Source organism: Argopecten irradians, chromosome 6 (genome assembly GCF_041381155.1).
Source record: "Argopecten irradians isolate NY chromosome 6, Ai_NY, whole genome shotgun sequence".
NCBI classification, from domain to species: domain Eukaryota; kingdom Metazoa; phylum Mollusca; class Bivalvia; order Pectinida; family Pectinidae; genus Argopecten; species Argopecten irradians.
In genome coordinates this window covers 31,777,545-31,792,261 of record NC_091139.1, presented here as the reverse complement: position 1 = coordinate 31,792,261, position 14,717 = coordinate 31,777,545, and the positions used below count along the sequence as shown (strand labels likewise).

At 34.3% G+C, this 14,717-nt stretch overlaps 2 protein-coding genes across 2 annotated transcripts; both read left to right on the top strand.

Moving 5' to 3' along the window:
- The first annotated feature begins 2,255 nt into the window (after positions 1-2,255).
- LOC138325650 (elongin-C) lies at positions 2,256-7,832 on the top strand. The gene is made up of 4 exons (XM_069271453.1): positions 2,256-2,405; positions 4,829-5,025; positions 5,773-5,821; positions 6,809-7,832. The coding sequence occupies exons 2-4, from the start codon at positions 4,857-4,859 to the stop codon at positions 6,948-6,950; spliced, it is 360 nt and encodes a 119-aa protein (XP_069127554.1). The 5' UTR covers positions 2,256-2,405; positions 4,829-4,856; the 3' UTR covers positions 6,951-7,832.
- Positions 7,833-10,148: 2,316 nt separating this feature from the next.
- LOC138325646 (ethylmalonyl-CoA decarboxylase-like) lies at positions 10,149-13,963 on the top strand. Its single transcript, XM_069271446.1, has 4 exons — positions 10,149-10,269; positions 10,681-10,747; positions 12,620-12,790; positions 13,159-13,963. The coding sequence occupies exons 1-4, from the start codon at positions 10,267-10,269 to the stop codon at positions 13,857-13,859; spliced, it is 942 nt and encodes a 313-aa protein (XP_069127547.1). The 5' UTR covers positions 10,149-10,266; the 3' UTR covers positions 13,860-13,963.
- The last annotated feature ends 754 nt before the right edge of the window (positions 13,964-14,717 follow it).

Below are 14,717 nucleotides of genomic sequence, written 5' to 3'. Positions count from 1 at the left end.
TGCAGTATCGAGGATGCGAATAGCGATATACTCTATTTACATAGATTTGATGCTGGCGTCGCTCTCTGTTAATCTTCAAGGGAAGCCTCTGTAGGTCTGTGATTGCTCAGGTTTTTTTCTCCTGGAATGCCTTCAGTTAGTCCAGGGGTTGATATAAAGATAGTGACAGTAACCCCTGGAAAATCGAGGACGCGAGAACATAGAACCTTCGTCTTTTAAATAATGTATTGAATTCAACTTTAGGTTCAAAATGGTTCCAAATCATTATGATTAAAACATCGCATAGCACCATGTTCATCCATCTGTCCGAATAAACCGATGTAGCATATTGTACGGATTTCACTGTGTAGTATTATTTATGAAAAAAAAACCCAGCTTACCGATGGTTTATTGACAAACGTAAATCAACAATATCTTTTTATGTTTTCACTTATTTCAGTCAATTAGCTGTATCGACGGTGCCACTTTTGAAATGAAATATGGGGCTCGAATAAAGCGAAGAAGCTGGTGAATACTCCTGGTGGTGTTTTGGGGGTCGTCCACGATAGAAAGTTTTGGAAAATTCAATAGACCATGAGCCTCCAGTGTGTGTGGGAAAACAGTAGTCGTCTTTTTGAGAAAATTGTTTCTTCAGAGATTATTGACTTACTATAGAGTTCGGAGAGTTGCCCTACCCTGCTATATGGAGTATGACCACTCGCCACTACTAAGTTAGTAGGTCCGCAAACTTCTTGTTATCAGCAGGGATTATCGAAGTCAGTGCTATGATAGATCTATATCTCGTAGATCAACGTATTATGAGTAACATTGTCAAATAGTTCCCAATTAATTCTTTGGCCAATAACAATTTCAATTCTCTCACATCACTTTTGAGACCAAGTTTGAAAGGAAAGCTTCCTCAGTCAGTGATAGTGCTGTAATACTTGCATCCTTTTTGTAAGTAAATAACACTTAAATGAAAAAAATAAGAAAGTATAGCTATCCAAACTATTACAGTCATCATTAGTTTATTCTTGAATAGTTTATTTTTGCGCACGAAGTAAAATTTCTTTTGTGATATGTAGTCTAAACAATTTGAATAACCGCTGAATTGCCAAAGACAATGGCCGCATCGATATCTGTATCTGTCTAGAAAAATGTGAATTGTTATTTGATTTTTTACGAAGTATAGCCTATGAAGCCATGATATCGCTGACAAACTTTACTGGAGCGGACGGACGGACGGATGGACGGGCAGGTAGACAAATAGAAATAGTATATGGGATTAAAACAGTATATTTTTTTAAAACCATAATGAATTTTAATTTCAATTAAAAGTTGCTGGATATTTTCCTCTCCATTGCCGTCGTCCTAAAAGCATATACATTCAATGAATTTGACTTCAGTAAAACAATCTTTGTATTTTCATTTGTTTAATGATCTCGTCTTTACTCATGGATAGATTAAGAGTATGTAATGTTTCAAAGATATATTGTCACACAGTATTTGTTGTACATATTAAGCTGTAAACGACACCAAAAATATCATGGCGCTTCATTTCTTCTTACGCTTACAAAGCATTGTCAAAATAGGTCCTTATTTTTTTACAAGCGACAGACATATTTGTAAAGATGTAAATATATGATTTAGTTTTAGACAGTAGTCATGCGGTGGTATATTCTATCTTTAAAAACGATGACAATACACATGGCGGTATATTCTATCTTAATCGATGGTGAATATTGAATTACAAATACTATTTCTCGGTATGTTGTTTTGCAAAACTGGGCTTAACAAATCCAGAAAAGAGTAAAATAGTAGGATTTTAAGCGACAATTTTTGCGAACTCGCATTATGCCACACAACTACATGTAGCATTACATGTATGTCGGCAACAATCTCTTATTGTTAATTTATGTTTTTTTTTGTTAATTTTTTTCGTTGCAATGCAGATAATCAGAAATAGATATAGATCATTTTTCTAAAAATACTTGGATTAAAGATAAAGCAAACTTGGGCATCAAAAAAGATGACATATCAGCACAGGGGCCTGGCACGACTTTTTTAAAACTAATTTGTTCATCAAGCACTCAATGGAAAGATAAATTATTTCTCTTAAGGTAAGATATCTGTCAATGTTGTATAGAACCCATTTATTAAAATAATCACGGTTTTTACCCTTGATTCTATGATATATATATGTGCATGTATACTATTTGTTAAATGTTTTCGTGCCTGGTCCCTGTGGGTATTAGTCTAAATGCTCCGCCGGGCGAACATAAAATAAGGCATGTAGGAATTTCATAGAACACCGCTTCCGGTCACGCGACCTCCATCCGGGGCTTCTGTTGATAGGGACATAAGCAAAGAGAGCGACCACGGCGTCGAAGAACAGGGATTTTCCCCTGAATATATTTACACCAGAAGTAAGTTTAATGTGTGAATTTACCTTCTTTGATCAGCCAAAAGTTGACTAAGATATCTATTGTGATATTGATTAACTTAATGTTAACTATCGATATATTTTAAGCAGACTATTGACGTAAATAAATGACCCTGTCTGAATAACGCAACGTTACTAAAAATAGACCCGGCAATAATGTGTATTTGTTTGGACTCGAAAATGGTAAATGCTATTTATGTACCTAATATATCTAGTCAATTGTGTTTCTCTCATGCGTTAAGTAATACGATGACCATAGAATGACGAATCATTTCTTTATTTAAGTGTTCTTTGTAGTGAAGTTGAGACTCACGTGCATAAATTCTACAAATATTCCAAAGATGGAAACACACTCTTCACAATCTCAGTTGAAAAGACAATGTTTTCTGTAAAATAAACATAATAACGGGTTGTTTATTCTACTACGAATGTTATATTTTTATCTTTTTTTTTTTCTAATTTGCTTACTAATCAGTAGGATTATGCCATATCCTGTTAGATCTAGATGGAATGCGAAACTGAGGAAGGGAGAGAGTTTTGTTACTGCGAAGTTAGTACGTGACTCGTGTCGTAAGGATATGGCTACAACTAGCATCTTATTGGTGTTACTCAAGGAAGCAAAATTAATGCAACATCCATCAGTTTGTAAAGGAAGAGATGTGTTTCTGCAACAACTTTCATCTAGGCTTTATGTATGTAGGAATCATTTTGGGTGTACAAATTGGTGATTCCATTCCATTACCTGTTACCATATACCTGATAGTATGGACTTTAGCAATATAATTTATTAAACTTATTGTATATTTTAAACAATCATTACCAAGGTAGTTCAGGTAGCTAAACAGCCCATTGCAAATTTCTTTATATAATTTATTGCAATTGCCATATATAGAGTATAAGATGCTACACCTCCCCCCTCCTCTCTGAAAATTGGTAGTGCTGCTTATATTCCAGTGTAACTTATACATGAGCACAAACTAAAAGCAGACAAATACAATTTAGCATAGAAGTTTTAAATCGGGTAAAGTACTGAAAAGATATATGATATGCATTTGCAATATATTAAAGATGTATATGATTATTTATTGGAATATGTGCAATCATAAAATATTGCAATTATTTGAGATATTGTGATTAACATGTGAAAACGATAGAGTAGGGTACATAATTTTGCACACTTTTGGCATTAAATGACACTTATTTTCTTCACAAACCATGCTCATTTGAACGTTTACATTACTACTTCATGCTTATGCGCTCTTTAATTTGTCTAGACACTTAAAATTTGAAATGGTGTGAGTGACAACTACACAAAAGGAAATGATTTAACAAATTGGCTATGATTTTTTTGCAGGATTTACTGATCAGCTAACTTTATACTTTGGTTATCATGGTGTCGGAAAATTCCGGCGAAACTCGATTACAGATTTCTTATTTGATTAATTGATTAAACACCTCAAACCAACGATACTCGATGAACTCGATTAATCGGAATACCACTTGGAAATATATACTAAATATGAATATAATTACATACCAGAAGCATGGTTTGATCGCAACACAAATTATTACATTGGTATTAAATTTTAAATATCCTACAGATTATTTCTAATATTTAAATAATTATGTATACGCAAGAAATGTTTACAGGCCATTATAAAACAATGTTATGAATGACTGCGAACTTTCAAACATGCACACATGTCGATCCGTCAAGGTGTAACATATTGCCTTGGATTCTTTCAAACAATGTTGTTGTATTTTCAGTGAATTACAACTTGATACACATTCTATAACTGACAAGAAACAGTACTGCAATGATAATGTTACTTAAGAGGTTTTAGCATGATCAGACACTTTAATTTGAAACATCACGCCATTTAGCTATAGCTAGGATTCACTCATTGCATAAATGGACCTGATTTAAATTCTAAAGTGTTTTTAATTCTATTTTGAAGTTGTGTTACTAACCTTTCATTTCCTGGTAGAAATATACAAAATCTGGCAAATCGTTGAAATTCCAAACATACTTGGAAAATCACTTGCAATTCCATACTGAAATTTAGACATTTCTTGAACCCCTAATTTAAAGATATAAGGGACGTATTAATTGTAGAGGAAGACTTCCTTGTAATTAAAATTATTTTGAACTGAAAGTATGCTCTAAAGTCACAGAATAAACATATGGTGAGTGACTGTACTGTTTCACACATCCGGAACTCCTCGGGGAATAGATTATTATTATAAGTATATCTGTGATAATACCCAATGAGTTCAGGATGTGTGCTGTTTGACAGTGACAGTCTGCTTGGATTAACCTAATTAACATACATGCAAATGCATTTATACTGAAAAAATGTATGATACCAAAGGCTGATATTAATGAGTACATTTATTTTTCGATAGAAACATTCCCTCTTCTTGGGAGCCCAAAATGTCCGACTCCAAAGATGAGAAGGGGGAGGAAGAGAAAATTTACGGGGGATGTGAGGGTCCCGACGCCATGTATGTCAAACTGGTGTCGTCAGATGGTCATGAATTTATTGTGAAACGGGAACATGCACTTACATCTGGAACCATCAAGGCCATGCTTAGTGGGCCAGGTAAGTAGTATTTGTTAAAGTTGTATTTCTTGTAATTTTAACCATCACAAACTCTCATAAAATATACAATGTGTGCACATGGATGCTTATATATGATGGTCCATGAAAGCACCAATATAGTATTGACATAGCGGTAAATGTCGCATGAAATATCGCACATTTTTAAAGAAACGCCACATTTCAAACTTTCGGGGAATATTGAAAAAAACTGAGTTGCATCACGTGACCGACATCGTCAATACACGTATAGATTGGAACCTCCCGAGCCGTATCACGTGGTCAATATCAGTAATACCCATACAGATCGGACCAGTTCGGATACTTCCGAGCTATAACGTGTACACACTAAAATCAATATTTTAATTTAATTGTTTAATAACTTTGTAAATACTAACTTTACAAAAGTCGGTAAATTTCGAAAATTTAAAACTTAGAGAGGCGGAGAAAAATGTGTAGAATACTTAAAATACTTTTTCTATGCCGAAAATACAACAAGTCATAGACCATACAACTTTAAATAATGTTTTGACTAAGTTTCCTTAGCTATATGTAAACATATATCTAACTATGATGTTTTGTAAATAAAATTTGTTGTAAAATATATAGATATTCTACTTTCCCTTACATAAATTAAATTTCATTGTAAAATGTATAGATTGTCTTCTTATCCTTACATTAATTTCATTGCTCAGTTGATATTTGATTCAAAGACCCATTATTTTAACTCTGTACTTTTACTGCTTACAGGACAGTTTGCAGAAAATGAGACAAATGAAATAAATTTCAGGGAAATACCGTAAGTATTCTATTGAATAGTGTAATTAGATGGACTGATCAACTCTAGGTCTTGTGATAGACTAACTTCAGTCAAATGGCAATCTTATATATCATTAATTCTGAATTTACTATATAGTACCTACCAACATTAGATTGTAATATAGTATTCAAAATCTGTTGTCTTTTGTGTATAGAAAACTGAACAGTTTTATCCCACTGCCACAAAGTGACATACCATAAAAACTTGTGTAACTTGCACACCAGTGTACTTTGCGCAGGTACTTTTTGGGGCTGAAAATGCTGAAAAAACGCTACTATTAGTATATTTTGCCCATCAAAAAATTCTGGGAAAAACTATGTCCAGGGAGCCAAAAAATCGATATATAAAAGTGGCAATTTTATTATACAGTAATAGGAAATTTTAGCAGATGTATGCATGTTCAATCATTGGACCAATGTCAGCTTATATAAAGAAGGGTTGTCACATTAGCTTATATAAAGAAGGGTTGGCACATTAGCTTATATAAACAAGGGTTGGCACATTAGCTTATATAAACAAGGGTTGGCACATTAGTGTTCACATTTATTTTAATGGGATTCTATCATATAAATTTAGATCTCTCAGAGTCTGTATATGTAATAGGAATGTGGGGGGGGGGACTATCAAGAGGTGTTTTATCATTTCGTGTTTATAGAGGATTTGTGGACAGTTAAATCTAAATTCTGATAATATGCTTTTTCCATGAAGTTAATTGTATTATCAGTAGTACTTCAGAGAATGTCTGATATCTTTCTGGTAAATCTTGACATTCTTTGAAAAGTGATGTAAATCTTGGGTTTATCATTCAATGAACTTGCTTTGTCAACACATGAATTCATTGAAGAAATGAGGATTTGACTTCTATATGTGTTCAGTTGTAAGACCTTTCTTACTTAATACTTACTAATTCCTGTTAATGTTTCCCAAAGTCCCATATTAAATACTGAACTTTTATTTCTGTTACAGGTCACATGTACTGCAGAAGGTTTGTATGTACTTTACATACAAAGTGAGATACACTAACAGTTCCACAGAGATCCCAGAATTTCCTATTGCACCCGAGATCGCTTTAGAACTGCTTATGGCTGCAAATTTCCTGGATTGCTAAATAACTTGCGCTTTATTTGTTAACGTCAATTACAACTTGAAGATTCCCGTATATATATCAGTAACAGAAATGCTTGTCAACAGCTGTGTACATTATATCGGAGCAGGAAAACAATCAAGAACATCTTCCAATATTTTATTTAAAGTGCAAGTAACAGGAATGATATAGTTAAGCATGTGTAATCCTTTTTCACCGAGGAACACTGGATATAAACACAAGGACAAAGAGATAATAGCTAGATCTGATGCCTGAAGAATGAACTGTGTGTTGGTATTGTTTGTATGCGAGAGTCATCATCCTATTCGTCTTCAGATGAAGTTTAACACTGGCAAAAAAAGTACCTTTTTTTTACCCTTTCTTAATTATTCTTTGTGAATGTTGTTAATATTTATTATTAAATATTGTGATATTTTATCACATTATGTATGCGTGCATCAGATGTTAAGATATATAGAAGTACACATTTTAATTCCAGCAAATCGTAGTTAATCTTCACAATGCATATTTCTTTAACTAAGCTTCCTGGTTTACGGGGAGTGTAACATTTGTTCAGTTTCTCTCTTTTCATAACCTGTTTTTGATTATAAGTTTATAACATATGTAAAGATATAACAGCAACAGTTCTTTTCCCGGAAGTATTGCACAAACGTTTTCACTGTGTTGCATTACTTGTGTATGTAGATCAAACGTGTAGGCAGTATAACCACGCTTACCACGAACTAAGATTAGGTTTGGTGTCGTGAATCACTCTAATCTAAGTCCGTGATATACATATGTGTATATAGCTGATGCTTTGTGATATTCAAGTGAGTAAACAGGTCTGTGTACGTTTAGAAAGAAATATGTAAACCTCAACATTCATTAAAAGTTCTATCCATTTTACTCCGTCGTTTTCTTATTTTTATCTTGCCTAAAACCATATTTCATGAGTGGGATATTGTTTTACTCCAACAGCTAAAGTAATTTAAATTTAAGCTTTAAAATTCCTACTCCTCTTTCATCCTTGATATGGCGAGGTTTTGGTGGAAAGTCTCCCTGAAGTCGATAGGGGCAGAGGGGGGGGCTCCACATAAGCAAAAATAAAGTAAACAATGTTTTCAAAACGGACTCTGATGTTGCAATAATCGGATTTTATGTTGCTGACGGAGTGAACTAATGGAAGTAAGGCTGATAAATTGGAATGTTTCAAACTAGTGACACAGAGGTCAAAGGCTAGTATACACTTCAATACTTGGCTGTCATGATCATGACCCCCTGATGTGATATGTTGGAAACCTGGCTTTGTCAGACCACATGAACTATTGCAAAAATAGAGGTATCCAATGTATTTAGAATCAAACGTTTGTGGAAAGGCTTCTGTTGGACACTTTGTCAGTGTTCATGAACACCAATAATTGTAGTTGATATGCATTAATTTTGATAATTGAAGTTTTGTTACTGCTACTTCTCGGAAAGATGTGTAGGGTCAGCTTGAGTCCTGGTTGTGCATTTTGTGACTGATAAGACAAGCAGATGGTCGACTGACAGTCATCTTGTATTTTGACAATTGAAGTTATAAAAAAGTAGTAATGGAATTTGAATCTGTCTCAAATTTTATATGCTGGTTACTTTTTGTCCCGATAGTTTTGTGGATGATCCGAAAACAACATGGTTGATAAGCAGTCGTTTTGGATTTTGACACTTTCACAGAAAGTACTGAGGAGGTCATCCTCAAATTAAACTTTTAGGATATCGACTTGTTCCTGAGTTCTGCCTGTTCATTTAGGAACAAAATAAATTTAAACACAATATGGCGTTACAGTGACTATAGCGAATTGGCATTCTGATTAAAATGCAGATCCTTATTAACGTTGGATAAGAGGATCTGAGAAAATCCCATTAGGGATCATGTCGAAATGGCGTTGTCAATTGATATAGCAACATACAGAAAATGCATTTTATCTGAATTACACGTGGTATAAAGGTCATCCGAACATGACCCTTAATGTGATGTTGTCAGATCCTCTACGGAGTGGTTATAAGGATTTGTATTTCAATCAGATTGAGTGAATTGGAAAACTGAAGTGTGTTGCTGCTTGCACGTATATATATCAAATATTTCAAAGGACAATTGAGAAAAACCCTTCTTTCCGATGATTGACATAGATCAATTGTAGGAGCCAAGATATCTTGTTATGAAAATTAGATTTCAAGCAACTGGAACGTGGTCTTTGGTTCTTTCCAAAAATGATATTTTTGAGTTGTATATAATTATAGTATACCTTTTCAACTAACGGAAATCATTCCATTATTATTAAGAGCATATACTCTATATCAACCTCGTACCAGTAGTGTAATTTTGCGTTATATCTCTTCTAATCCGTGGTAATATGATGTATGTAGTGGAAAAGGTTAGTATTAAACAAGTGTTGAAATGTTTTCATATTTAAACTACATGTATTAAAATGAAATAAGTAAATTATTCAACTTTTTAAGGCATAATTGAAAGGAATGCCCGGTATTCGTGTAAATTAATAGTTTGCCTCTATATAAAAGGTTTAGTGTTATAACGGCATTTTAAAAATGGACTCCTCTAAAATGTTCTGAGTTCTTATCATCACCACATTATGTAACTGAAAAAGACGGCTGCTGAATTTCGACAAACTTGGGAAATTGAAATAAAATTATAGGCTTCAAATGGGTCGCCTTGACGACTGCCTCTACAGACATGTAGTGCTGTCTACACCAAGGTAAAATGGAAAGTTTTTTACTGGGTGATAAATTATCATAATAAATATTATTTTCGAATTACTTACTGCGATAAGCAAAATTCAAGATAAACTGTACATGTATATAGGATGAAAAAATGGAGAGAGAAAAACTTATATATGGCATATCGTTTTCTGTCGCGGAACATGATTGAACAACGTGTCGTTAAGATTTTTTTTTAAATCCTGCGTAATGGTATCTTTTAACATAATACATGTATATTGGTTCAATCTTTGCAAAAGACCAAATCTAGTTAATTTTCTCCAGTCAGTAGATAGATCTGTAGGATTTTCAACTTGACAAGTCTACTTTTTGTATGCAATAATTCGATATTGATTATCAATTGTTTTGTTTGCTTTGTCCATTGTTTATATAATTAAGATATCTCAGGTTAGGAAACCAATTCCAGCTAGTACTGTTATATATATATATAAAGACAAGGAGAATAGAAAAAAAATAAGAGTGATCTCCCTTGCCATAACGCATAATGACCTAACGCATCAGAGCGGTATGATTGACTGAGCCTTGGAACAGTGTTCTGCACACTTTACAAGATCTAACTTACGATATGGTAAGGTTTGAGATATGGTTACGGGGTGTCGGTGGTTGGCGAAAAAATAAGAGATAAAAATAAATCGAATGGGTTGATCGGAACTGGTGCCCTTTGATTTGTTGCTAACATTGTGTAAATTCGCCTTTCCAAACCACGGGGTATGGGAGACAACTCTATTTCAAGATTGAGCAAGAGTTCCTCTGCAAGAGTTTGTTCTGCTCAAGTTTAGATAAAATAGGGTCAACTATATAACTTCTATAGCGAATCTTTCTTTTTAACTGCGTATAAAAAAATAAAGAAAGAAAAAAAAAACCAAAAAATGAAATATGTGACTTTCAAATAACAAATTCAAATTAAATAGAGGCATGAATAGTCGAACTAAAATGATTCTAAGAAGAGACGTACATTACAATAGTTTTCTATTTTCAGTCTCTCCGATTTATTTCATCAAGAAGCAGTATTCATGGAGCTGAGAAAGTTCTGAGGACTCTGCAAGGTACGTTTTTCAATACTGTTTGCAATCAAGATTAATATCCAACATTCGAGGGAAAAATAGAATAACAAAAAGGTTTTTTTTCGTTAGTCTGCATTGAAACAACCTTTGATTGATATTATGATATTTTATGTTGTATAAATTTAAAATGTAAGACTTCATGAACTGTTTTATTTGCAGATCAACCGATCAGAATTTTGTAATAAAACGCTGCTACCTACACTTAATTTAGATCCTTCAATAATCATATATTTATTTTTATAAACTATTACCAAAGTGCGTCCGCTTCTTTTTTTTGGAAGAAGAAGAAAAAAATACTCTAGCCTACCCTCCAGTTTTTTCCAAATCTAGAAGCCGACGCCTACATGCATTACAGAACTTATCACGAAAACTCACCATAATTCCATTTGTGAAATGTGGTACGAATATTATTGATTTTGCGTCCTGTACCATGTAGGACTAGTAGCATAATGCCATGCTACTATAGCTACAGTTTTGTACATTCATTAGCCTGCCTATTCGAAGAATAGGGGGAGCTAATGTTGTCACCCCGGCGTCAGCGTCGGCGTCGGCGTCAGCGTTGGCGTCCCATTTCGCGTTAAAGTTTTGAGCAAGTTTCTGTTTCGTCAATTGTTTAAGCTTAAGTCATCATAAATGTTTATGATTTTATTTCTCTAATGTGAAAGGATGCTGAACGTGATAATACAACCAATTTGGGGCCCTTTAGGTTTTTTTTAGTCTGTTAATTTGTCATATTTCCATGTTAAAGTTTTTGAGCAAGTCTCTATTTTGTCAATTGTTTAAGCATAAGTCATCATAAATGTATATGATTTTATTTTCCTAATGTGTATGGATGCTGAACGTGTTAATACAACCAATTTGGGGCCCTTAAGGTTTTTTTTAGTCTGTTAATTTGTCATATTTCCATGTTTAAAGTGAATAGTCGGGCAAAGAAAACCAGTCTAAATGCGTTCATTGGCCTTCCAAAAGTTCTCACATATTAATACGACGGTCAAGTTCTGCTTACGTTTCCCAGTTCTGACCATTGAAATAAAGAAAAGTTGAAATCATTGAAAGCGAGGCTGCGTGGAAATGTAACCACGGACATAGTCAGCCGGGAGGACGATTTAGGATTCCTATACTTTAAATTAATTTCTTCGTACGCAGACAGATTTTGACGAGAGAATTTATTTTTCTATTTCATATGAAATTAAACTGGATACATTCACACCATTTTTACCGACTTTAGCCATCTTTGCCCGACTGTTCACTTTAAATAGTAAATACTTGAACATCAACTTCTTCTGAATAGGCGAGCTTTGCTGTTCTCCAACAGCTCTTGTTTTTTATCAATCGGATCACATCAGAGAAATTTTCGTGTTCAAATTTTATTTTAAAATAGATTTTTTAACATTGCATAAAAGCGTCCGCAAATTTTTTCCTCTTTTCTTCCGATGAAATTTCATTATATTGTTATGTAATTCAATTTTGTTTGTTACGAGCATTTTCATTGGCTTAAAAATTTACTTTATCAGCCCATAAAGGAAAAAATGGCGTCGCCGTTTATAACGTTGCTTCTGATTGGCTGAGATGACGGCGTAATGATTTCATAGACAAAAGAGTCCCATAATGAATTTTGAATATTGAAGAGATTATCTTTAGTAAATTGAATTATAAGGATTAATTTGAATATATTTTTTATGTTATGGAGATATAACACAAAAATCTGAGTGTACTCTCATCATAAAACCGCTTCGCGGTTTATTTAGAGTACACTCAGATTTTTGTGTTATATCTCCATAACATAAAAAATATATTCAAGTTAATCCTTAATTAAATGAAAAACTTCTTTTTACTTTATGCATGTAACTTCAGCAAAACGAAAGAATCTGAAAAGCTTGCAAATAGATCCAACATATTGTACGTCTTCGTTCCGAGCGAGGCTGAAGAACTATGGCGGAGGAAGTGTAGATCTGGTCAAACACGAGACTGACGGCATTGGTGTCATCTCATTAAATAACCCTGACAAGAAGAACGCACTATCAGGTGAGAAGAATACCAGTATCGACTACTGTGCACAGTTTACAAATGTTCATGTATTGATTCAGTTGTGATCAAGTACAAAACTGATGTAATTTGTTTTGTGAATAACGTCATTTATATTTCAGAAAACGTTGTAATTTTTCCCCACAAAATATAATGATGTTCAGAGCAGTTATTTAATACATTGAATCGTATAATAACCTAAAGGTTAGATCATTTTAGGGCTAATTCTAAAAAATGCTTTCGATTTTCTTTTTAAATATTTTCGTTGTATTTTATTCTTTGAAGACAATAAAAAATGGACATGATAAACCAAAAATATATCTTGTTGCCATTGATCAGTAAGAAATAAGAAAGACATTCCATTTCAGGAAAAATGATGCTCGATTTTCGCAATGTGGTCGAAGATTTGGAAACGTGGAATGATGGAAAGGGTGTGATTCTGACGGGGTCAAGTGGGACATTTTGTTCTGGAGGAGACCTTACAACAGTCCAGAACATTCTCACATCAGAACAAGGGTATCAGATGTCCGAATTCATGCACGAAACCTTGACCAGGCTGCATCGTCTGCCGATGGTCAGTATGGCGCTGGTTCAAGGAAACGCTATCGGAGGGGGAGCCGAACTCACCACAGCTTGTGATTTCCGTGTAATGACCAACACCGCCCGTGTCGGGTTTGTCCAGATGAGGATGGGCGTTTTGACAGGTTGGGGAGGGGCGACACGGCTTGTTGGTCTGATAGGTCGCACAAAGGCTCTGGACATATTGTGTTCTTCTAGACTCCTGTCTTCACAGGAGTGTCTGAGGCTTGGTCTAGCAAATCACGTCATTCCGTTACCACCTCTAAAAGAGGAAGATTCGGAGGACAACAGTCTAACGGTAGGGCGCGCCTGGCTGAGTCAGTACTGTCATGCCGATGCTGAACTGATCAGGGACATGAAAACTGTGGTAGTCCAGGCTTCTGAATTAGACTATTCCTCATCACTGGAAAAGGAACGTGCTATTTTCAGTAAAACGTGGGGAGGACCTGCCCAGAAAAGGGCACTCGATCAGAATATTAAACATTCATGACAGCGGAACATAGCGTAGGAACTATAAGAGGTTTTCAAATGGGTGTGATGTAAAAAAAATAGTTGAAGTTGAAGATAATATTAAAGAAGATGGGAAAACCTAAAGTTAAGGATCTTCCTTAAATCCTGTAATGATTTCATATGGAAAATTTTAAGTTAAAGGATTCCTTAAATTTAAGGAATGTTCGTGAAACTGAATTCCAAGGGTTACTGTCACGGTCGAGTATCGATTTGATGGTTCAAATAGTATGCAAAGAACACTGATCTCTGTGTACCCATAAAGTCCGTATATTTTTTTTATTAAATGTTATATAAGAATATTATACATTAAAGATAATAGTCGGGCAAAGAAAACCAGTCTAAATGCGTTCATTGGCCTTCCAAAAGTTCTCACATATTAATACGACGGTCAAGTTCTGCTTAGTTTCCCAATTATGACCATTAAAGTAAAGAAAATTTGAAAGCATTGAAAGCGAGGCTGCTGGAAATGTTACTAAGAACATAGTGAGCCGGGAGGACGTTTTAGAATTCCCAAAATTTAAATCAATTTCTTCGTACGCAGGCAGATTTTGACGAGAGATTTTATTTTTCCATTTCATAAGAAATTATACTGGATACATTCACACGATTTTTACCGACTTAAGCCATCCTTGCCCGACTGTTCACTTTAAAAAACTCTAATTATCTTTACATTCCAATGTTATGTGACTTATTAAGCTGATTCATATGTTTTATGTATAACCTAATCGGATTCAGTTATGCGGCATCGCTGGCGTTTTAACACAAGGTAAAGCTGTAACATTACGTGGTATACAATACTATTAATACTCATATTAGACTTTGTGTAGCAGTCATATCA